The sequence below is a fragment of the Lichenostomus cassidix genome, chromosome 4 (assembly GCF_008360975.1).
Source record: "Lichenostomus cassidix isolate B80296 chromosome 4, HeHo_3.0, whole genome shotgun sequence".
Taxonomy (NCBI): domain Eukaryota; kingdom Metazoa; phylum Chordata; class Aves; order Passeriformes; family Meliphagidae; genus Lichenostomus; species Lichenostomus cassidix.
The window spans coordinates 38,593,131-38,616,517 of NC_139484.1; the positions used below are offsets into that span (position 1 = coordinate 38,593,131).

The 23,387-nt window shown below is 37.8% G+C and overlaps 1 protein-coding gene across 11 annotated transcripts in view; it reads left to right on the forward strand.

Moving 5' to 3' along the window:
- The window catches only part of TENM3 (teneurin transmembrane protein 3), a 410,560-nt gene that overhangs the window by 75,727 nt on the left and 311,446 nt on the right, over positions 1–23,387 (forward strand). For 10 of the 11 annotated variants that reach the window (XM_085058722.1, XM_085058727.1, XM_085058728.1 and 7 more), the window contains one exon: positions 19,806–20,108. In XM_085058722.1, coding sequence (XP_084914848.1) covers positions 19,877–20,108 — 232 coding nt within the window. In that variant the 5' untranslated portion in view covers positions 19,806–19,876. Of the gene's footprint in view, positions 1–7,200; positions 7,446–19,805; positions 20,109–23,387 lie in introns of all 11 variants that reach the window. The other variant, XM_085058723.1, reaches the window with a different exon arrangement.

Sequence of the window (23,387 nt, forward strand, 5' to 3'; positions counted from 1 at the left end):
AAGTTTGGAGATCACTGAGGAGTAGGCATACATTTTTGTAAACTGAGCAACCCTTAAACAAAAGACACCTTCTTAACAAATCCATTGGGTTCTGTGTCTGTAACATATAAAGGATTTCTGCCTGAAATCTTGATCCTCTTTGCTTTAAATTTAGTGGTTAGCAGTGAAATCTGGGGAGTACATGGGGTGGGAAGAGCTGTAGGAGGAGAGAATGCTTGCAGCCCCTTTGCTGTGAGCTTAGCTTTGTGGCTTCTGGGTTGTAGCAAACCTTGACCTGTGCTTTCCTTGACCTTGCTCTGGAAGAAGGGAGAGAAACTCTTTGCTTCCTCCAGCAGCTGCTGGCTCCTGCTGGGAGAAAAATCAGTGAAGAAAGTATACAAATTGGTAAAGGTTCTAAGACTGGAAGGGAAAGGCTTCTTTCAACGCATAAAGGTAAATTTTTATATATTTAAATAGTTTACATTTCCCAAGAGAGTGCTTTAAGTCATACTTTACACATTGCATCTTTTAGTGAAGGCTGTGATTTGTGATTGTTTTCTCTGTTTGAAACATGGGTTTCAAAGCATTACGCACCAGTGGAGCTTCACTGACAAGTATTTTTTACGCTAAATAAGCTTGCTATTATGTGTTCTTTATGTAGTTTGTAATAGAACTTTAAAAAAATTGCCATAAATCCTAATATTTGTTGTCTTTGCTTTGTTGTCATAAAGAAGACTATTTGGCAAACTCTTCAGAAGCACTGTATGAACCTGAGCAGCTAGATATGAAAATATTAGGGGGTTTGGATATTTCCATACAATCCTGTTCAAGACTTTTTTTGTAGAGAATGCACAGCTGCATGTGGATTGTAAATTATTATGGGAGACAATTAAAATGAAAGAAACAGCTATGGTAATTATAGATAGTTTCCATTCAGTAGGTTGCAAACAGTGGGGTTTTTTAGTACTCACCACAAATTCTGAGATTCTGACTAATCACTCTAAGGTGAGTTGTCAAAACTCCCTTAAAATTGCAGTACTGAAACATAAATCCATGTAACAAGAAAAACAAGTTTTTCCTAGTGATAGGCTAACTCATAAATGTGTGTGACCTTGAAAAATATATGTGTAATTTTGTTCCAGACATTAGACTCTTCAAAGTAGTAAGATTAAGCATATATGTACGTGTTAGCAGGTTCAGTGGCATATGGCTGTGTACACACTCCAAAAAATCCATTTGTTACCATTTTTTATTTAATGCTTGTTTTCCTCCAAGTCTGGACCATAGTGCCCTCTTCCTCCCTCCTCCGCCCTCCAATAAAAATTAATGAACAGTGGTTTTTACTGCTACCAGTAATGTTTAATGATCTTAGTAGAAAGAGGCAAGCAGTTAATTTGTGGAAATTCATCTGGTTTTCAGCACACAATTCACAGTATGAACATATTCGGATGAGACAATGGGAATCTCATAAATAACAAATACAAGTATATTTTTAAGATTTTATGCATTCACTGAACTTACAAACTTTAAAGCAAGTCACGATGCAAATCTCTCATGTAGGTATTTTCCATCAATCATAAGTGTTTTCATGTTACTTCCAAATTTAGGAATGAATCTTAAACTAAGATGGTTTAGTTGGCTTGATTTGTTACAGACAATTGTGTATATTTCCTAGATGTTTCTTGCAATCAGACAATAATTTAAATATGAAAAACTGAAAAAGGTATAAAAATTAATAGTGTCTCACATGAATGTTTCTGTTATATGTACTGGCTGTATTTTAACAACAATTTAGAAATATTTAATTTATTTTTTTTCTTAATATAATTTTCATTCATACTTGTTGTGAGGTATATAACACAATAGATGAATTGTACATGGCAGTCATTATACCAGTTGGTATTTCTCGTTTACAGAAGATAAATTCCTTGCTCTCCATTTTTGTTTGCCTTCCTTTTCAATATGGTATGCCATGAAGATTACTGCTGGGAAGCAATTCCAGAATAAAAAACTGTGTTCATGAGCACTTGTTATCTATGTTCAACTCAGCAGTCCAGAGGACAGGCTTCTGAACTGGACAGTAAAACCTGCTGGTATAAATTAATTGGAATTAATTGTCTTGAATGAAATGTCTGTTTTGCTCTGCTGCTCAGTTTTCTTTCACTCTTCACCAGTAGATGTGCAAGAAACCCAGACTTTTGACTCCCTTTCCAACATGGAAAATCACCAGCAATTTTACAGAGCACAGTGATGTTATTGGTTATTGCCTTGAGACAAAACACTCGGATAACAGAGTTATTTCAATTTCTTAGTTAAAGTCTTGGTCTAAATGGGAGTTGCCGTGCCTATTGATCAGTTGAATATAGTCTATACTGAGCTTACCTCATGCTGCTTTTGTCTCTCATTTATGAAAGCTAAATAGCTGCAGTAATTTGCCAGATGTGGGATATGAATTTCTAAATATGTCTCCTGTGTGCTGGCCGTCTTTCTCTGCCATGGCCTTTGGGGAGATATTTTGTTCTGAAGAGTCAGGGTGGCTTCTAAGGCTGAAGTATTTGTTTAAGATGAGAAGCAACAGCCTCAAGTCTCAGGCTGTGCTGGGGGGACAGAGTGTTTAGATTGGTTAGTAGGACAAATTTTTTCACCAAAAGGGTTGTCAAGAACTGGGAGAGGCTGCTCAGGGAAGTGGTTGAGTCACCATCCCTGGAGGTATTTAAAAGATGTGTAGATGTGGTGCCTGGGGACATGGTTTTATGGTGGACCTGACAGTAACTTAACTGTTGGACTCAATCATCTTAGATGTTTTCTCCAGCCTAAACGATTCTGTGATTTTCTAGGTCGTGTGGGTAAGGAGCGCCTGCAGCTGCCTTGCATGGACAGCAGCTCATCTTATTCCCATTTGTAAATGCAGTAGGTGCTCTGTTAATTGATAGGAGAGCATTCTCCCCAGTATTCTCTCTGTATGTGGAATGTACAGGCAGTATACCTGTCTAATGGGAAAAAAAATTCCTTTTCTAAAAATTTCTATGTCATTTAGAATAAATGGGTATGTAAATTTTAGCTAAAGAACAGGTACTTGAATTGCTCTCTTTAGCAGACAAAAAAGAACAGCTTCTTTTCCTAGAGCTGTACAAAGGAGCTTGCATGTTATCAGAATCTTTTAGTACCTGGCATAATCCAAAACTACACATGGTAGTAATGTAATTTTTTTTTTTTTTGAGAGATGCTGAGATGACCATACAAAATGACCAAGCACTGCACTCTTTGGATTACTCAGTTTTGCACAAGATGTTTGCAATAGGACATAGCAGACATGCAATATTTGACAGGTGGGAAGTTTATAACCACTTTTGACTCTTTTACATGCTTCTGATAGTCTATATAGAATTGAGATATTTAGGGAGCTTTTAAATTAGAAACAGAGGCTTTGTCCTGCTGTCAGAATGACAAATACCTATTTGTGGTATTTTCTCTCAAGAGAGTATTAAAACAAAATTTATAAGTAAGTGCAAACACAGGGTGTTTTGTTGGTTGGCTTTTTAATTTTTGTGAAATTGATAATTTTTATCCGTGTTTAGAAAGGTGGTTCTGAGAGAAGGACACTTGGGACAAAGGATAGAGTGCTGCTCTTCTTTCTGCTGAAGCCTGAGAGAGGAGTTCATTGATCTCAATAATGAGGACATTGAAAAGTCCTTCAGCAAAACCAGGCAACCAAATTTGACATTGTGATGTATCTTAAGTTATTTGGTGAAGAAGAAGGAAATGGGGAGGAGATGTCAGGTACCAAACCACAACCTGCTAGACCTTATTTGAGCGCTAAGGACTGGGGAGAGGTTTAGCTTGTTCCCTGCGGAGATGGCTTGAGGGTTTTATAGGTTTTACTTTTTATTTAGGTGGGAAAGCATCATAATCTTTCATTTGCCTTTAGGTGGTCATCTTCCTTGACAACTGAGTTGATTTCAGCCAGAGAAAGAAAAGAATGAAATAGATGGGTAAAAATGCTTTGATTCTGTGCTCTGCTGGATTAACTGGGATGCTTTTATGTATCAAAGAATACTCCAGCTTTTTTGATGGTTAGAGACAAACTTGTGGGTCAGTGCATGTGAGTGCATTCAATACAATATTAAATTAAAGTTGTAACTCATCTTTTTTGAGAGTTGAAATATTCACTATAATACAAATCATTTGCTTATGTATTTAAAACAAGCTTGCTTGGGAAAAAAAGGTTTATTAAGTGAAGGGAGGAGAATATTCAGGTAAACAGTTAATCCTTTAAATATTGTATTGCATGAGTCTGTCTTGCTCTGACAGATACAATTTTAAAATAAAACTGCATATTGTATGTATATATATTGACAACCTTCCAGTGTCCTTGTTAATCACAGGAATAAAGAGGAAGTAGCACTGAATTTACAGCCTGTTCAAAAAAGGCTTGGAGCAGTGTATTCTCACGTGTTAGTCTTTGGGAAACAGGTGATTATACTGCTCATATTTATGTTTAAGAAATGTTTATCAAGTACCACTGCTTCTGTGCATCAGTACCAGATTGCTCAGTTACAATAAGTGTGCTGGCATCTGTCTATTTTATAATTAAACATTAGCCCCATTGTACATCGAGTATCTGAAATAGCTACAGCAAATGTGAGTGCTGGTTCTGCTTGTATAACTGCTGAAACTTGTCAGTCCTTTGTGCTCCTATTATTTCTGGAGTCTAAGCTAAACAGACTAACTGCTGCTAAGAAGCTGTCAGGGGATGCATGTCAAACACTAGGTGTATCATGCGATCAGACCAGTGCTGGGATAGATAAGTCAGTGGTTGGAAGAGGGAAAAAAGTGACCTTTTTCTCTCAACATTGTCTTTACACTGAAAGGAACAGATGAGTATCTGAATTATTCACAGTACTGGAAGCTTATAATTGTTAGCAATGGTGGCAGCAGCAGACTATCGAGACAGGGATTTTGTTAAAATGCCTGATTCTGAAGCTCATCAAAGGATTAATTTCACGAAACAGTCTCTGGGAATTGGGATATTTAAGATCTGTGAGAGCAAGGGCAGTTTCTTCCAAAGAATTGAGAATCTTCTTAATTTTATAAGGATCTGTGTTGAAATAAAGGTTAATATTAATCACAGGTCTTATGCAGTAATGGAACAAAGAATGTCTGTGAAAAGGCTTTGCTGTTTCATTGAGTAATCCCAATGAGTTGATTAGTGTTAGTAATAAATCAGAACTTTTAACCCATAATGTAATTACTAGATATATAAATTACCTATTTATCTAAAAAAATAAACTAATTTACATAGCAGCAAAATGAATTTCAAACAAAGATAGTAAGACTGTCTTGGTTATAACTGATACGTAGTGGAAGGTAAGGCTTTTTTCAATGTCGTGTATAGTTTTGTCTACTTAAAATACTGACTGTTTATAGTTTCCTCAAAATGGTTAGCCTCTAGTGATACAGTCTTTAAAATTCTTTTGTTTCAACAGGCCAAATACTATATTCTCTGAGGTTTCTTCTCCTTTTTAAATTCTGAAATCTATTGATGCTTATTATTATAAATCTGTAAAGTAGGAGCTTGGATGCAGTGTGTAATAATTATGCCATGGTTTAGCATGTCATTAGTGTCCTATGACAAACACTCATCAGTCAGATGCTGTTGTCCAAATGAGAGCTGGTGTGGCTGCATCCATTATCATCCTTACTCTCTACTGCGTGTTACTAAAGACAGAGGTTTTGCATATGGAAAAAGTAGGGGAAAAGCAGTGTAAAGGAACTGGAGAGTTAATGTCTACAGCTCTCAGGAAATCAAGATTTTAAAAATCTTCCAAAGCTTTTACAGTTCTCTCTTTGCTTTTAAAAACCGTTCCTCGTGGATGGGAAGGTGCTCTTTGTAGATACACTCTGAATCTTCTTAACTTAAAAGGACACTTGCCAAACATAATGAACCAATACCTTCCTCGTGGTCCAGTTAATACTTTAATGATGTTGCAGTCCATAGAATGTAGAAAAGCATATAAGCTTAATAATATATAACAATATAACATATAACATAACAGTACACTTAAGATTGTTAAACAGAACTTCCAAGTGCCTGCCGTTTTTGGTGTTAATTGCTCCTCTGGGTTGTGAGAGTGTAAGTAAAATAGCTGGTGGAGAGGTGTTTCTGTGAAGTCACCAGCATTCTGTGCCTTCCACTGTGTAGAGCAGAGTGTTCACCGTGGGTCTGGCATCCTACTTGATCTTGGTCCACTTAGGGCTGTTTTTATATGCTTTATTGTAGCCTGCTTGATTTGCATCAGGCCCCAGCCTGGGTTTTAAGGGTTGCTTCAAAGCCTTCCCCAGCCTCAGGTGACACAATGGGTTCTCCCTGTCACCCAGTGACTCTCACAGGGTGTCAGACATTCCCTCTGTAGTTTTGGGGTCAGGCCAGGCAATCATTGCTGACCACCTGGCAGCTGTTAAAACCAGACAGGTGAAGACAAGGCCAGGCAGCTCTGGAGACCCTGCGCTGTCCAGGCAGTGCAAAGCCTCTGGCCTTTCACCAGCATTGACAAGAATCCTATTTATTATGCTACTTCATATATAGAAATAAAATTAGATTAAAGCTTTCTGAAATCACGAGCATCTGTCTTGTATTTTCTGTCTGAGGGAACTGTGTCGGTCAGCACTACCAAATGCACTCAAAACAGACTGACTGAAGTCATAGCTGCAGGTCAAAAACTTATTAAAATCTCGCTAAAAAGGTTTGGGTTTTTTTTCCCCTTAATGGTAAAGCAAAGAAGATACAAGCAGTAAGCTAATGCTGTGCTGCCTGTTTTCTTCAAACCCTATCAGACCCTTCCTTGTTGCTCCCCTGGCCTCACAACCCTCCAGTGTGCTGCACCAAGGGCCAGGTTCAGCCAAGGAAGGTGGGATTATCCCAGGGGTGCTCAGGCCCATTAGGCTGTGTCTGAGCACAGGGGTGGTCATCTTGCATGAGTGTTCAAATGAGAGCATCTGCAAGGGGGAGAGAAGGGAAGGGAACCATATTGCAGTTGCTATTGTTCCTCAGTTTGTTTTTTTAAAGGAAAATATTTTCTTGTTTATTTGATTTCTTTTATTTTAAGTAAGTTTTAAGCTGAATTTCTTGTAAGCATCTGTGAAATCCAGTTTCTCTCTTCTCCAGAGAGAACATAGACTCCCTCAAAAGACTCCAAGTCTTTTCTTTTTTTTTCCCTGTAGTTGCATGAAAACCCAGATTCTAGAATTTTATCACCAGGATTCTGGCAAATGGTACTTTGTGACTCTGAACTATGTCTCGTTTGATGAAGCCAACCTGCTTCATGATTTATGGATAAGGCATTCAGAAATTCAGTTGAATTCAGAAATTGAGACTGACAGACTGCTTTCTAAGGAAACTGCATTGTGTCCTGTCACAAGCATGGCACAGACTGAACTGGTCTGCGTAACTGTTCAGGACTGGTGAGGTAAGGTACTACTTCATTAGCTTCTTATATTGTAGCTGTTACTGAATCACTGTAGCACAATCTCTAATTTTACAATTCTGCAGGACAGTGAGTGCTCTTTAATTAGAGTCACATACCAGCCCATAGTGGTTTTGCTTTTTATGCCATGTTTTTGTGAAAGGTAAATAAATGCTTTAAATAGGAGGTGGAAGATGCAGACTCTCAGCAATGTTTTTGACTTGCTGATAGACAGTGTTTCTCAGGTAGCAGCCCCTGATAAATCTGGCACTTCTGCCAAAAGCTGCTAATTTCTCCCTTAGGTACAGGGGTACATAGCCCTCGGGGAATAACAGGTAAGGAAATAGAGAGCAATACAGAGTTATCAACATTCCACTATTTTTAGCGGTGCTGATTTTGTTTCCATAATAAATTTTATTTTAGTTGACTAAATAGATAAAAGGAATTTGGAGGTAATTAATTTTATGTTTTTCTAGCTTCAAAGTCCAAAACCAGCATAGAATTTGTCTCTTCAATGGTATTTTGCACATTTTACTAATGGCTTTGTAGCCCAAATTTAAAAACTTCTACCCGTGCTCTTTTTTATGGGGAGGATCTCCTGTTTTTCTTCAGAGGAGTAAAAAGGTAGACCATTGAAAAACTTAATTTACATGGGTATAAAAACATTCCTCTCTCATCCTTCCCCCCCCCCAATACTCCCTGGCTGTCTTGATTTGGTAATTTTTACTATAAGTTTGTGAAGAGACAGATTATCAGAATCCAGGTGGTTTGGAATATACAGTTGCTGAAGGCAAAGGGGCATCAGATTAGTTACATGCATTTTTCAAGCTGTCTTGAATTAGGTTAGCTACATAGTGGGTTTTGTTACTTTAGGTATAGGAGAATACTACTAAAAATACTTTCCCTACAGCATGTCTTTCATTGGTGGTTTTTTATTCATATATATAAAACATCTATTTTTATATGTACAGATACGTGCACATACACATTTCACTAGCTTTGTAATGTTCAATTAAGCTTTTTAAGCATTAAGAAAGTAAGAGCTGCAAATGGGTTAAGATCTGATGGGTATGTGTCTAATCATTCCACAGAGCTGTAAAATGTCTCTTTACCTTTCTAGTCTCTGTTCTACCTTCTTTACTCTACAAGTCTGTCTTTCTCTGTTACAGAATTTCTGGGTTTTGTTTGCACTTGCTGAGTTTGTGTAAGAATTCTTTGATTACATATACGTCAGTTATTTGGAGACCCTAACTGACAAAAAGGAATATTAAGCTTTTCTTCATCTCTCTTGTTCCCCCATATGAAAGATAAACTCTCCCAATACCAGCAAAAACCCCATGTTAAATCTTTTTCTTTCTGAAGCCTGCTTCTTGGAAGCCTCAATTAATTTATGCACAAAAATTGTATTACTAATCCTAGCCGGCAGCTCTGTGCAGCACTACCAGGCAGTCTGGGTATGAATCGAAGGTGTGGAGCAGCACATTCATTGTTCCCAGCTGAATGAGCCCTCCCCAGAAGATGAGTATGTCCAGAAATGATAGCTGAGCAGTCTGCACCCCTTCATTCACCCTGCTGGGTGGGCTCATCCTTTCACCTGGTTGCGTTAAGAGCCTATGATATTAATCAGAATGGCTCCAGTCTCGGAGCTTATCTACATCAGTGGTTTTAAAAGTGCACTCTTCTGTCAGCATCGCTGCATCTGCACAATAGATTTTGCTAGCTTAAGCTATGACTTCTAGTAAATTCAACTGTGCTGCCAGATCTTTTCAGTACAGACCAGATCTCTCAGTACTGCACATTTTTAAGCATGTTCTTGAGCTGTGCAAATATAGAGACAAGATTTTGATGCCACCAACTTCAGGTACAGGTGTAAGGGGTTTCCTTCTTTTTCCAATGCCTGCATTACTTCAGTCCTGGACTACCCCTCAGGATCCATTTTTTTCTAGAAGTTTTCTAAATGCTTCTGAACATAGCTAATGTAGTTAAAGAACTTTACCATGGTTTTCCTACTATTCTATAGAGTTCTTCACTTTAGGAGAAGCATGAGCCTCCCTACTCCATTGTGTAGATCAAAAAAATTTCTAGACCCTACCTTCTCATGTGTCTCATGCCCTCTTTCTGTTTCCACAAAACTCTCTCAAGTATCTAGACAATTCAGTGAAAAGTTAATGCTTGGAAATGCTTACACTGGAACTGATGTTTGTGGCCTTTAATAGAGAGTAAGAAAATCATGAATAGTTTCATATTAGGTATAAGGCCATGCAAAAAATGAATGTTCCACTCTGTGTTTATTAAAAAGTAATAAGAAATATTTGAAACAGGATGGAAATTAAACTACCTGCTCATCCACCCATATAGTCCATATGGACTTGTCTGAGGCATCTTGACGGTCACTGTGGGAAAGATTCTCATCCTGTTCTGCTTATGCCTTCCATGTCCTCTAAATGAGTGGAAGCCTCCAGTGTTAATGGCTTTGTCTTGCACCTCTGCTTGCTAAACTTATTTGATAAGAAGTACAATTACATATTGTTTCGTTCTGGAGTGATTGAGCTGTGCAACTGCTCTACATACTCTGATTGGATCTAAAAGGATTTAATTGATAATTGTGAAATATTTTCATTATTCAGTTACAGTTAATTGTCCATGTGTTTGGGGACCAAATTTTCATTTGTTGTTAAGAGTGTTTTTTAAAGAATAGAAATAGCCCATCCTTTAAAGGTCACCTTCTGATCTGTTGCTGAAGTAAATTGTTACTTTAATTAGAAGGATTTTTAATCAATGAGTGTACTACTGAGAAATTCTGAGTATTATATGAAGTGGTAATTTAAAGGATTTAAAGAAGCAATTCTTCCCTCCAAAAGCATAATATGAACTGCTCAGTACTTCCTGTAGAAGCTTGTGTTTATTTTGCAAAACTGGGATTGTTTGGCAATGAAGCATTTTTTAAAGTTGAGACTTGTTTCTCTGACATGTGAGTGCAGTAGACCAGGTGCTGTCAGTGGGCTCTCCAGCAGCAGGTCAGCTGCATGCCCATGGTTGAAATTTGGCAGCATGTGGGAGCACAGCCAGGTGCCTTACCTACAGATAATGCACACCAGAGAAGAGGAGGGCAGCAGGAGGTAGTTCTTTGTCCTACTTCCCCAGCTTCCTGAAGGAGGCTTTGAATTATGAAGGGTTAATTGTTCTTTAGGTGGGTACAAGAGAGGGTCTTGGTTGGTTGTCAGGTAGGGTCATGCCAGAGGAGGCTGTGCAGACACTTCCAGAGGGCAATGTGGTCCTTTGGACACAATTCCTAATTACTGTGGGAAATTTTGTGTCTCACATATCCAAAGAACTTTAAAAAAAATTCATTATTCTTTTGTTTGCCCTAGTCAAAGTCTTAGTTCTGTTGAAACTGGAGACAAAACCTTGGAGGTGAGAGTGGAATGAGGTGATTACAGGACAAAAAGTTTTTGTATGACCTTTCAGGTAAGGCTAAAAAGCTGATGCAATGAAAGGGATGGTTTGAAAGAGAGTTAGAACAGGAATTACAGAAAGGCAGTGATCCAGCAGGGCAAACAACCTCCAGCCTTTACTGTCTGCTGATGTTGGATTGTGCTGAAGAAGAGACAATTAGAGGTTGTGACAAGAGGACACAGCTTGTGCAGAGAGGGAAGCAGGGACCTGGGGAGTATAGAGGAGCACATGACAGCTGATACCATCTGAATAGATGGGATAGTTAAATGCAGTAGTAGGAATTGCTAGTGTAAACATAATGAAGTTAAACAGTGCTTTACTACATCTTACAGTGGCATTTGTTAATAATTTTGCACACTACTGTGTTAGGAGTAGTAGGTGAATGCTGTGACATTATGAATGTGAAGTACTTGTTTCTGTGGGTATTTTTCATGTTTGGGACTTCTTGTGTTTGCATCTGTGGTTTTGGTTTGTTGCTATTCGAGAAAGGCAGACAAGAGGATAACTTTGAACAAAACAGAGTTCTTGCGCTTTAAAACAATTGTCGGTGTGCCTTAAAAATCTTACTAGTTAGTCTTTATAGAGTTGAGTCACTAAGTAATTCTCCAGGTTACTAAGCTGCAGCAGTATCCTAATTACAATGTGACTGGGACTGAAAAATCTGGTTACCTGTCAGACCATTAGGAAAAGAAAAATCCTGTGAATGTCTCCTGTTTATGTGGAATTTCAGTCTTCGCTATAAGAAGCTATACTTGGAAGCCAAGGCTGATGCTGCTGTGTATCCTATGTCATGCAACCACAGCAATAGCTTCAGCACCTACTCCTAGCTACTACTCTTAGCTATTTTTTTTCTTCCTTCTCCCATGTGCCCTCAATGACATCCTTGTTACAGTTTCCTCAGGTCCTCCTTTCATTTCCAGACACCTTCACAGTAGTATTTTCAGCTCAGCCTTGTGACTGGATGCCCAGCTCTTGCATGTCACATGTAATATACTTCATTTCCCTTGTAGTTACTTGAGAGATGTATTGTTTTTGAAACCTGACTACTGTCAAATTGTTTGAAATTAACTCTGAGTTGTTGAAGGGGGAGTTGAGTGATCGACAGCCTGTTCAGATGGTGAAGCTGACATACTGATGGCTTTGTTCTCCAAAGAGAAATGCAGAAACGACTGTGCTGTGCTCCCTGCTTGGGGACTCAGGGACTGTAGCACCTTTGCTGATGTTCATGGCTTGTTATATGTTGTTCTTGTGTCAGATTCTCCATCCCACTTGTTTTAGTTTTAAAAATCCCTAGATTTCTGTAGCGTTGTTCCACAACAAAAGAGGACCCTGTGGAAGAGCTCTGAGCAGGTGCAAAAGTGGATTTGAGAGACACGATTCAAGAAGGAATTATACTTGCATGAGTCAGGATACCTTAAAGATAGGTTGAGTAAGATCACAGTGATGGAAAAAGTGTGTAAAAGATGGGAAGGGAAGGAGGTGATGGCATAAAGGATGAATTTGAAGTTTAAAGGAGTAGAAGAAGGTACTTAGGCCTTTTTGTTGCTGCTGAGTAATGAATTGCCCAGTGCTGACTCTATGAGTTTATTACTTGGTGATGAAGTAAATGAGTCACAAAGTTTTTCCATTCTGAAGTTTTCTTTGTCCTCTTCCTCCACTCATTTTTTCTCTTAAACTCTTCCCTCTTGCTAGGTTTGCTGTGTCACTTGTCTTCCCCAGTATTGCCATAATGAGTGCTACTGATTGCTTCTCACTCCACTCTCTGTCCTGGGCTTGTTTTGTTACTCATTTTTTCTTTATAGTACCACATTTCTCTGTATGCTCTCTTGACTTCATTTCTGTCTATGTCTTATCATCGCCTATTCTCACCCTCCTTTTTACTTAGGAAGCACACCATATTATTATAATCTTTTGGTCTTCATGCTCCCTTTCTCACTTAGCTCTTTCAGCCCTTTGAGATAAAACACGTTTTATACAAACTCCCCAAATTAGAGGTAGATGCCTCCTCCAAAGGATGAACAGAAACTGTCAGTGTAACCCTGTACTGAGTTCCTCTGAAGAGTCTGTTCCAGTTGGTCCAATGTCTCAGCCCTCCCTCCTTGCAAGTTATGGGTTTTCTGCTTGGTGACTTAATAGCCAGCACAGCCCCAGGCTGCGTGTGTGTGTGGCCAGCTTGGGTTATTTTCAGTTTTGTCTACAAGGTTTGTAGCCTTGTTGTGGGAGGGCTTCCAGCGCACAGAAATCACTGTAGCTCCATCTCAAATGCTGCTGTATGGCCTTTGTAATCTCCCAGGAAAATGCAATCCAGAGAAGTACTCCCTTGACTCCCGTCATTGCAGAGGGTGCATTATCTCTTCTTGCCCATATGAGGGAAAGCATGAGGTGGTCTTTTGCTCCTTCCCTCAACTCCCAGGGATTTAAATTTTAAGTGATGGCACCAATATTATTATACAAACATCAACCTCTATGACTAACCAGGATGCTGCAGAACTCTTTATCTTGCTGGTTTTCCTGACTCTTATTGAAAGAAACTTCTGTAATGACTCCTGAATACATTTATTTGTTGTTTATTCTGTCTCTAATGTGGTTAAGATTTTTAGATAGACTATGTAAAGTAACTTTTATATTAACATTATATCCTGTTGTGATGGTAGATATGAGTGTTCTGTTCCCCTGACTGATGCAGAAAAATACAAAATATATTTTACTTGTCTTCCTTATTACTGGTTTGGTTTTTTGGGGTTTTTTTTGCATGTGTGTTTTTGTTAAGGGTTTTTTGCTGGGATTTTTTTGTTCATTTGTTTTTAATTTGATTCTAAAATGTAGGGTTAGTTAGTGACTTAAGGAGGCTTCTTTTCAATTTTAGTTTGTGAACTCTGCCTGACAGGCTATCTGTTTCTCACTCCCCCTTAAGAAGGCTGATTCAGGATGCATTCTTTCTAGTTTCTATGCTGGAAGACAGACTTTTTATATTAAGAAGTGAGTTTCTAGATATGATGACCTGAAATGTCCATGTATTAAGAGTCATCAGTTTGACTAATGGCACACCATGGCTACAGATCATCCTAAGCACCTCTTCAAAGTGTCATTTTTCCAGCTCAGTTGATTTCTGACATATCTCACTTTATCAGCCATTGGAGTGGAAATTTCATCACTCTTTTATGCTTTTTGAGTTTTTCTTAGTATTTGTTTGTAATAGGTTTTATGGGTGATTAGTTGTGCGAATTGTGAAGTTTTTTTTGTGGACAGAAGATTTTCTTAATTTTTGCATATTGTACCTAATCTTTTTAATCTACTTGTTAACATTTATCAGCTGGATTCTGCTTTGATCTTCTGCTATTAGGAGACTATTAAATACCTATACCTAGTGCAATTTGTAACTAATGCAGTATTTACGTCCATTTAATGTGGTCCACAATTACAGATACAAAGGAAATTATTATTAAATTAGAATAATGGCACTTGCAGACATGTATCCATTGAACAGCACTACTTAGATGCTATTTTCAGCAGCTGTTGTCAATGCTGAGAGTAGGCACCGTCTTAGCTCGCAGCCTGTAAAATCCTCTGCTTTTATTCCAGACAGAAGTTCAAGCCTGCTTTCATCTCCCAAAAATCTTAGGGTTCTTGTACTTCTTGTGTTTATTTAGAATCGTGAAAGGAGATTTGGTCCCTATCTAAGCAAGTGTTCAGACTGTGCTTTTACTTAGGAGTCAGTGTGGAAAGATCAGTGACTCTTCATTTGTAATAATGGTAATTAATAACAAAAATATCAGTAATTCTAAAATAATTAGGTAGGTAGGTCTCTACAGCTGGAAATACTATGATTCTTTGGAATGCCCAAGTTTTTTGGTTTAGATGTTGGGAGGGAAGTTTGTGATATGTAATATGTAAGTTCCTTCCTTGGCTCAGTTGTGCTGGCCTCAGGGAGGGAAGGAGGGCTCTGCTCCAATAGCATGCTGCTTTCCTTGCTGCTGCTTTCCTTGCTGCTGCTTCTCCTTGAGACTGAGGAGGAGAGATCTTGTTTGTGCTTCCTTATTTCAAACGCTCTTACTGTTCCTCTGTAACAAAGAAATGTACATTTCCATTTTTATTTATTTTCTATTCCAGGTCTGTATATATTAATGACTCTCATTGTTCTTAGAACTAATTCCAGTTTTGCTTTGTATATTTGTAATGTCTAAAATCAAATAGATGTTCAAAAGGGACTATAATATGCACTGTAGTAGATCCATAAATAAACCCAAGCAGTGACATCATCTTTTCTACACAATTACCTTGTCATTTTGGCAACAAACATATTTTATTTCTTACCTGTTTACTATTTCATTCCTCTGTAGATTTTTAGATATCAAAGGACATAAAATACTGAGATATATTTAGGCTTCTTAGTCAGGTGCCTTGGTGTTCATTGAATCAGGTTTAATGCTGGGAGAAGTTTCTCCGAGTGAGAGATGGGAGGGAGCACTGTGTACCTTAAGCACGATTGCCATTCTGCTGCCAAACTGTAACAACCTTTGAGGAACTCAGAATTGAAGGTGCTTAATGAAATGCAATAATTTTCCATAACATTTTAAATGCCTGCAGACATGCTAAAGTTGTTCCTGGGTGTTTTGAATAATACTGTAGCATGACCTTAATGTCTTTTTTACATCTTGCCAATTAAAATATGTCTGTAGTACTTTTTTATGTCACAGTGTAGAACTTAAGTATCAAGGTTTTTTATTGTAAAAAAGTTAAGTGACTGTGATTTGTTTGGGTTTTTTTTTTTTCTTTTTCCCTACACTGACTTTATTTCATATTTCAGTAGATGATTAAGAGGAACTGATGAAACGCTGTCCTGGGAAATTTTAAATGCAGTGTAAAACTTGTAACAGACGTCAGTCAGCTTTGTCTGTGTCTGAGACATCAGTCATTGAAGCTCCTGTGGTAACTTTGACACATGTGTCTGAATGTGCCTTGGGCTCAGTTTTAGTGTTTATGCTTGGTGTCTCTACCACGCTTGGAGGAAAAGAAGGAATTTTGATCATGTATTTGTTTTAAGTATTAATTGCACATAACTTCTCAGACTTAGTAATTAAGTATTGTGCTAGACGTGTTAATGATGTCAGAGGTCTACAATGTAGCCTGACACATCAGGGAAGGAGCTCTTTGATCCCAATGACCTGGTCACAGCAAGAAATGCTTCTCTGGTTCTCCTGTCCTTCTAAATTACATTGAAAGAAATATATGAGTGTTAATTTTAAAATGGGCATCTCCTCTTCATGTTTTCAAGCTGTTTTTAAAATCTGGAGTGGCACTGGGAAAGCAGAGTCTGAGTCTGCAATCAGCTAAGCTCTGCAGAGAAGGGGGATGAGCATGAGTGTATAAGAGCTGACATGTCAGTGTGGTGATTAGTGTACACCCTCCTGTGTCATTCAGCCAGGAGCCCCCGACATTGGAGAGATCACTGCAGAGGTCATGGGAGATCCCAATGCTCAGTGACACACATGAGCATCCTCTGGTTTTAGACTTTCAGAAGTGTTAGACAGAAACTGGAAGTAGGGGCACACACCAGTGAAATAGTTTTATTTTCTACAGTCCATGCACGCCATTTTATGTTAGCATTGCAATACAACATGTAGCATTATACAGCACGGCTGAATTGACATCCTTTTGTGAGTGTGTTAGTAGTTCAATAGCTTTGTGAATAGTGCTCTATGAAAATTACTTCATTTAGTTGGAGTGAAGCAACCTGATAGAACATTAATATTGACATATGGGGAAAAATTCCTTGCAGATGAAGGCAAGTGTTTTTATAATATGTCACAAAATAAATTCAATTTTCTTTGGTTTAAGATTTTAATCTGATTTTGTAAATTAGTTGCTGTGCATTTGGCTATCCTCACCAAAACTGAGATGCAGCTTTAGTGTTATAAGAAACAGAAGAAAAAAAAGGAAATACATTTAAATTTGTGCAGCAGTGGTTCATTTAAGTCTGTGAAGATCTGAGTAGGAAATCTTATTAATATTTTAGCTACAGTGTTCTTTAAAAGAAAGGGGCTGAGCAGACACAGTAAATGACAGTTTGGATTTTTATTAAAATAATTTTCTCAATAATTGAAAATATTTCTCTCAATTGGGGGGTAAGCAGTGTTTTCTAGGGAAAAAAAGGGGTGATTCATAATGGGACAAGTTAAGATCTAGTAAAGCCATCTGCAAGTCTTCTTTTATTTGACTTGTCACTGCTGACTTACTCTACTTAAACATTAATACAGATTAGTTTCTGTGTTCTGCAAATATGTTTGTCTTCTCCCTTTCTGCCTGTTGTCTGATCACAGTAAAGAATATTCATGTGTAGACAGATCTTAAAGGTAACTTTTACTTCTGCCTTCTTCTAGATATGTGTAGTAATTCACTGATAAAATTATTTCAAAGACACAAGCCTGAGGATGTTAAATGTTTCCTAAGACTTGCTGAGAGATACTATTAATTTTTAAAGTTAAAGACTATTGGAAATAAACAGGTGTTTTGTATAATGCCAGATTCAAAAAGATCAAGTTCTGAAAACCTAGAGGGTTTGTTTTGTTGTTTGTTTTGTTTGCATTTTTGGGCTTTTTTTCTCAAAAATGCCCACAAATAATCCACTAGTCCTCATTATTCTGGCAGGGTAATCACTGCTAAAGTATCTCCATAATGCAGTGCTGTTAAACAGCTTGTATTTTCTTAACCTTTTCATTCTTTGCCTGGAGAGGCAATAGATAACCCAGAGAATTGCTTTTTGAAGTTTTATTGAATTCATTGACTTCCATGGGAAGCAGATCAGTACTTCTTCATGCTACAGCACAGATTAAATCTTTGAGGATTTTAGCTTGGTATAGTAACACAGTATTGTGCAAATAAGGGTTTGGTTTGTTGGTTTGACTTTTATTGTGCTTTTTTTTGTTTTGGTGGTTTTTTGGGTTTTTTTTAACATTATAAAAGATTTTGGAAACTTGGATAAAAATAGAAATCGTTTCTTCTTTGATGGTGAATAGTGTCTGTCAGTTCTCCCGTGGTGCAATTTAGAGACACTAGGAATTAGTGGTTCTTTAAAGTCTTGACGTGCTTAGATGAAAGGGGAGATGGGCTTTACACTGCAAAAGAATTCCTTTGTGTATTTGTTGATAATTATTTTTAAAATCACAATTCAGTTTAGTGTTAATAAAACACAGTTTACAAAATGTCAAAAAAATTGATTTTGCCTGGAAAGTACTTGTATTCATTAGACAAACTTTTAAAATATGAGTGTTTCATATAAGCTAGAAAGATGTGCTACATGGGCATGCAAACATCTAAACAGTCATAAATTTAATAAACTGTTCTGTTATAAAACCTTTCTTGTTTTTTGATCATGTAAAAATTTCAGTTAACCACTTAAAATTTGAAAATATAAAAGTAGAAGAGTGCTTAAATAGAAGGCTTTGGAGCTTTTATATTCAAATCTGAACTGAGTTTCAGATAGGCTGAGAAATGTAAAAACATTTTTGGAAAATTTCAAAACAGAATGATAGAGAACTGGCTCTCATTCACAAACTTGAATTATGGCTCTGCAGTAAATGAAATACTCTAAAAATTGTTTATGGAGTGACAACTAATTAGTTTGATTTAAAGTGCTTAAATAAGTGAAGAGTTATAAAGCAACTTTGTTTTTGCAGAAAAAAGTGCAAAGAGAGTTTTCTGCTGCTTTGTGATTTATGGTGTAAACTGTCATTTTACATCACAAAGGACTTGACTGATAGTACATAGCAAAATAAACTGTTTAGTTTTTCTTAGGATTTTTTTTTTTACAGTTAAGTGCTCCAAATTGAGGGGAGCACTGAGGAGAAGGTTCTCACTGAGACAAAGGAAAGAACCCAAGTATAAATGGTGTTAAACAAGAAATATGAAGGCCTCCATTAACAGATGCAGTTGCAAATATTAAAACTGTCTGAACTCTTCTTCATTTAGATGTGTTGTCAGCTGTTTAAAGATACAAGTTATATTCTTCACTTTATTTTAGCACTTCTCTTTAAAAACCAAAAGCAAAATTTCCAGACTTCCTTTCTGTCAGAAATACAGATATTTTGGTTAAGGGTGCAGGACCAAGAACTGAAACTGAGATGTCTTGTTTTAAAAACTGAGAAGTCTTGTTTTGAAAGTGGGATGAAATATTAAAGAAAAAGCAATAGTAATAGAAATACAATTCTTAGTGTAATATTCCTTAAAAACTTGAGGGGAAAAATGCTATTTCTGACTGTCATTTACAAATCAAATATTTTCTTGCCTTCTAGCACAACTTACATAGAATATACTTGCTTGGATAAACCTTCCTGCACATCACCTATGTTGTTTTTGTGGCTTGCTGTGAAATTATGTGTACATGTTCTCTGATGAGAATAATTTTCTTAGAATAGAAATGACAATAAAAAGTTACAGAAGTCTAAAAGTATAAAAAAAGTATAAAAATCCAAACATTAAACCCCCAAGTTTCCAGCAAGCAGAAAAAAGCCAGATTTGCCTTTAAAGCATGCAGGCTTCTCAGAAAAAGAAAAAAACAGCTTACCTACAGATAGACCTTAGGCAACTAACATATTCCTGAAGCTGAAAAACTACTATTTTTCTGATCTGTTCTCTGCTCCAATCACTCTCTGCTTTTGATCTTCTAATCTGTTGTATAAAAATGAGTAGTATTGTGTAGATGTTTTCCACAAGAATTTTTTTGCTAATGTTTTAGATCAGGATGGCTTGTGCACGGATCTCTGCGAAGTCTTGCAGATGTGCACAGAAGTGCTTCTCACCCATTGCTGAACAGACCTCTTTCTTTCTGTTCCAGACAGTTAGGGAGCAATTACAGCAATTAGAGATCATTGTAACACATCAGTGGTTGTCTTTCTAATTTTGTTATAGGTGAATGTAAGCTGAATGTAGAGAAGACTTCCAAATAAGCTGGACTGATGTGCGCAGAGAAGGAATGAAGTATGGATGTGAAGGAACGTAGGCCTTATTGCTCCCTGACAAAGAGCAGACGGGACAAGGAACGTCGCTATACAAATTCGTCTGCAGAAAATGAGGAGTGCAGAGTGCCTACTCAGAAGTCTTACAGCTCCAGTGAAACCTTGAAAGCTTTTGATCATGATTCCTCTAGGTTGCTGTATGGAAACCGGGTAAAAGATTTGGTCCACAGAGAAGCAGATGAGTATACCAGACAAGGTAGGCAAGATGTTTGAATTCAGAGTGTATAATCCATTAGTTCCAAGGCATTCTTGCTGCAGGAAGAATATGTTATTACACCAGTATAATCAGTTTTGGTAATACTCTACACACATAGTACACTTCTCTTGTATCTCCCTAAATGTTTGACAAAGATGGGGAAGCATTGTGTACCATCTTTGGAATAAATAATGTGTGATGCACAGGAAGGAAATGGCCTGTGTTGGGCAATGGGTCAGTGACAATATTGCAGAGTCAAGTGTGAAGCATTCAGGCCTTACAATTTAAAAACTAGACCCCCAGTTATTTGGCTTGTTAATAGGTTGCCCAAAAGTTTGCCATTCCAGTATATCTAAAATGTAAACAGTTAAAAAAAAAAAAACCCAAAACCGAAAACCAAACAAACAAAAAAAAAAAGCAAAACAAAACCCAAACAAACAACAACAATGAAAAAAAACCCAAACAAAAAAACCAAATACATCTGTTCCAAGAAGGCCAAGCCCTACGAACAGGTTTGTGGAAACATAGTATGTATGGATGAGCATACAAATAATGCATTAGCTCCATGCCTTTATATTTTAGCTTACAAGGGCACTAACACAGCCCTATAGAGTGAGTAAAGTAAATTAATTCCCAATTTGTGCATTTGGGTGTGTTGGATGATTTTTTTAGTGGTTATCTCTAATATATAACCAGATGGTAACAGGTTGCTAAAGCTCACTGTTGAATTTTTGAGTTCAGGACTGGAGTGACATGAGAAGTCTAAATGTCCATTAAGATGCTCAAAACTTGTCTGAATATGGTCCTCTTGCACCTTGCTGTAGCTGACCATGCTTGAGCAGAAGGTTTGGACTAGATGATCTCAAGAGGTCCCTTTGGATCTCAGGGACTCTGAGTGATTGAACTTGGCTCCAATTAGGGTTCAGCACTTACGCATCACTTTTGGATTCAAAACTGTACTGTCTGGAATGAATACGTCTACATTTCCACAACTAAGCTACTTAATGTGAGGAGGAAAAAAAAAGTTATGAAATGTAGAGTACTGCAGCCCAGACATCTAAAACGGTATCTAGAAGCTTTCTAGGCCAAGAACTGTGTGAACCTATGACTCAGTCTTCTGTTTAAAGCTATCTCATCTTTTATGCAGAAATAAAAGTAGATTTAGAAATCTTCTTCCTGGTGAGGAAGTCCCTAGTTTTAATTTTAGAATATCTAAATTATTTTCCCCATTGATGTTTTTTCTCCATTCCATTTCAAATAACTTTACATTAAAATTAGAGCTGGGCAGATGGTGTTGACTTCTTTGCCTACTAGTGTTTGCAAGGGAAATAAAAATATTTCTCTTAGGCTTATGTAACTGAGGTTTGCTGCTACTCTAGTCTACTTTCTGTTGTTTATTTTTGGTTTCTGTGATGTGTTGAAACTTAAGGTCATCACTGTTTTCTTGTTTTTAAGTCATTAGTCACCTTGACATCATTACTTTAATGAGGTAAAATCAAGAGGAAGTATTCCAAGACCTGTACTGTAGGCACTTTCTTAGTACTAGTGATGAAATTATGTCAAAACAGGTGCCATTTACTTAATGAATTCATAAACTATTGCCTGACTAGGATATGATTCTTATTTAAATAGCAGCAACAAGCTGGAAGAAGTTATATGGTCTGGCATGTCACTTATGATGGTGCACTGGGGCTTAATTTTTATTTCTTTTCACTTTCTTCCTAAAAGCACATAGTACTTAGCTAATACTTATTGCCCAATATGCAATAAATTGCATGTCTACATGCCTAAAGTGGCAGTCTAGGACGGATAATGCCCTCTTCACCTTTCAGTGGTCTCGGCACCATTTTCTGTGCCCATTTGATTTCCCTCATTGTCCTTTCAATTCTTTTTGGATGGCTTATTGGCTTCCTGTAATGCATACTGGTTTGGCCCCTTTGGGGACTACCTGCAGGTTTGATAGGGTCATCTAATAAAGAGCTTGTTTTGCAGTCTTGGGTAGTGTATTCCTTTGATTCATCTTTGAGAATTTGCAGCTTCTGGCTTTGGAAGTATTTTGTGGAAAAGGTCCTCGAGGTCATTTGAAAGGTTTTTTGATAATATATAAAAGATGCTTCCCTGTGGGTTATTTTTTTTCCCTCTGCCTAGAAATAGTGTGAAATATGTGGCTTTGTTGACAGTATAATTGACAGCCTCCTAATTCAACAGGAAATTATTATGTAAATAAAAAAGGCAACCTTTAATAAATACCTTTAATTGGGAATGAATTAAAAAAATCAGTCATAATCAGTGTTTCACTTCCTGCCCTGACTACGTAAAATAACTATATGAAATTTCCTGTGTCGACTGGGAAAGTTACTGGAGCAGTTACACAAATTTCTTGTCTCTCAATTGTGGAGTAATTAAAATCATAGAATCATTGAATATTTTGAGTTGGAAGACTCCCATCAGGATCATTGGGTTCAACTCTTGGCTCTGTGGAGGACACCTCAAGAGTCACACCCAGTGCCTGAGAGCATTGCCCAAACACTCCTTGAACTCTGCCAGGCTGGTGCTGTGACCACTTCCCTGGGCAGTCTGTTCCAGTGCCCAGCCATCCCCTGGGTGAGGAACATTTTCCCAATATCCAGCCTAAACCTCACCTGACACAACTAAAGGCCATTCCCTCAGATCTTGTCACTGTCACCACAGAGAAGGGATCAGTGCCTGCCCCTCCTCTTCCCCTCACAAAGAAATTGTGGACTGCACTGAGGTCTACCCTCAGTCTCCTGCAGACTGAACAAGCCAAGTGACCTCAGCCACTCCTCATACAGCTACCCCTCAAGGCCTTTTGCCATCCTTGTTGCCCTACTCTGGATGCTCTCCAACAGTTTAATATCTTTCTTGTATTGTGGCCCCCAAAGCTGCACACAATACTCAAGGTGAGGCTGCCCCAGAGCAGAGCAGGACAATCCCCTCCCTTGCCAGGCTGGCGATGCTGTGCCTGATGCAGGACACAGTTGGCCCTCCAGGCTGCCAGGGCAGTGCTGGCTCACATTTAAAATGTCAGTATATTTTTGGTGTCTGATATTTTAGAGTAAATCCCTGGAAAGCTTTCTGCTAATGAATCAGAACTTTCCCATCTCTTCTTCCTGAGTTGTTTCATTATGTGTTTTTGTGCTTCCTCTTTCCCAAAATCCAGTGGTGGGAATTCAGAAAGGAATAGTGGTGTTGGAAATAGGTGTGCTTTATTTAGTGGTAGCTTTATTCCAGGAGATCTTTTCTTGTCCAGAGGAGGTT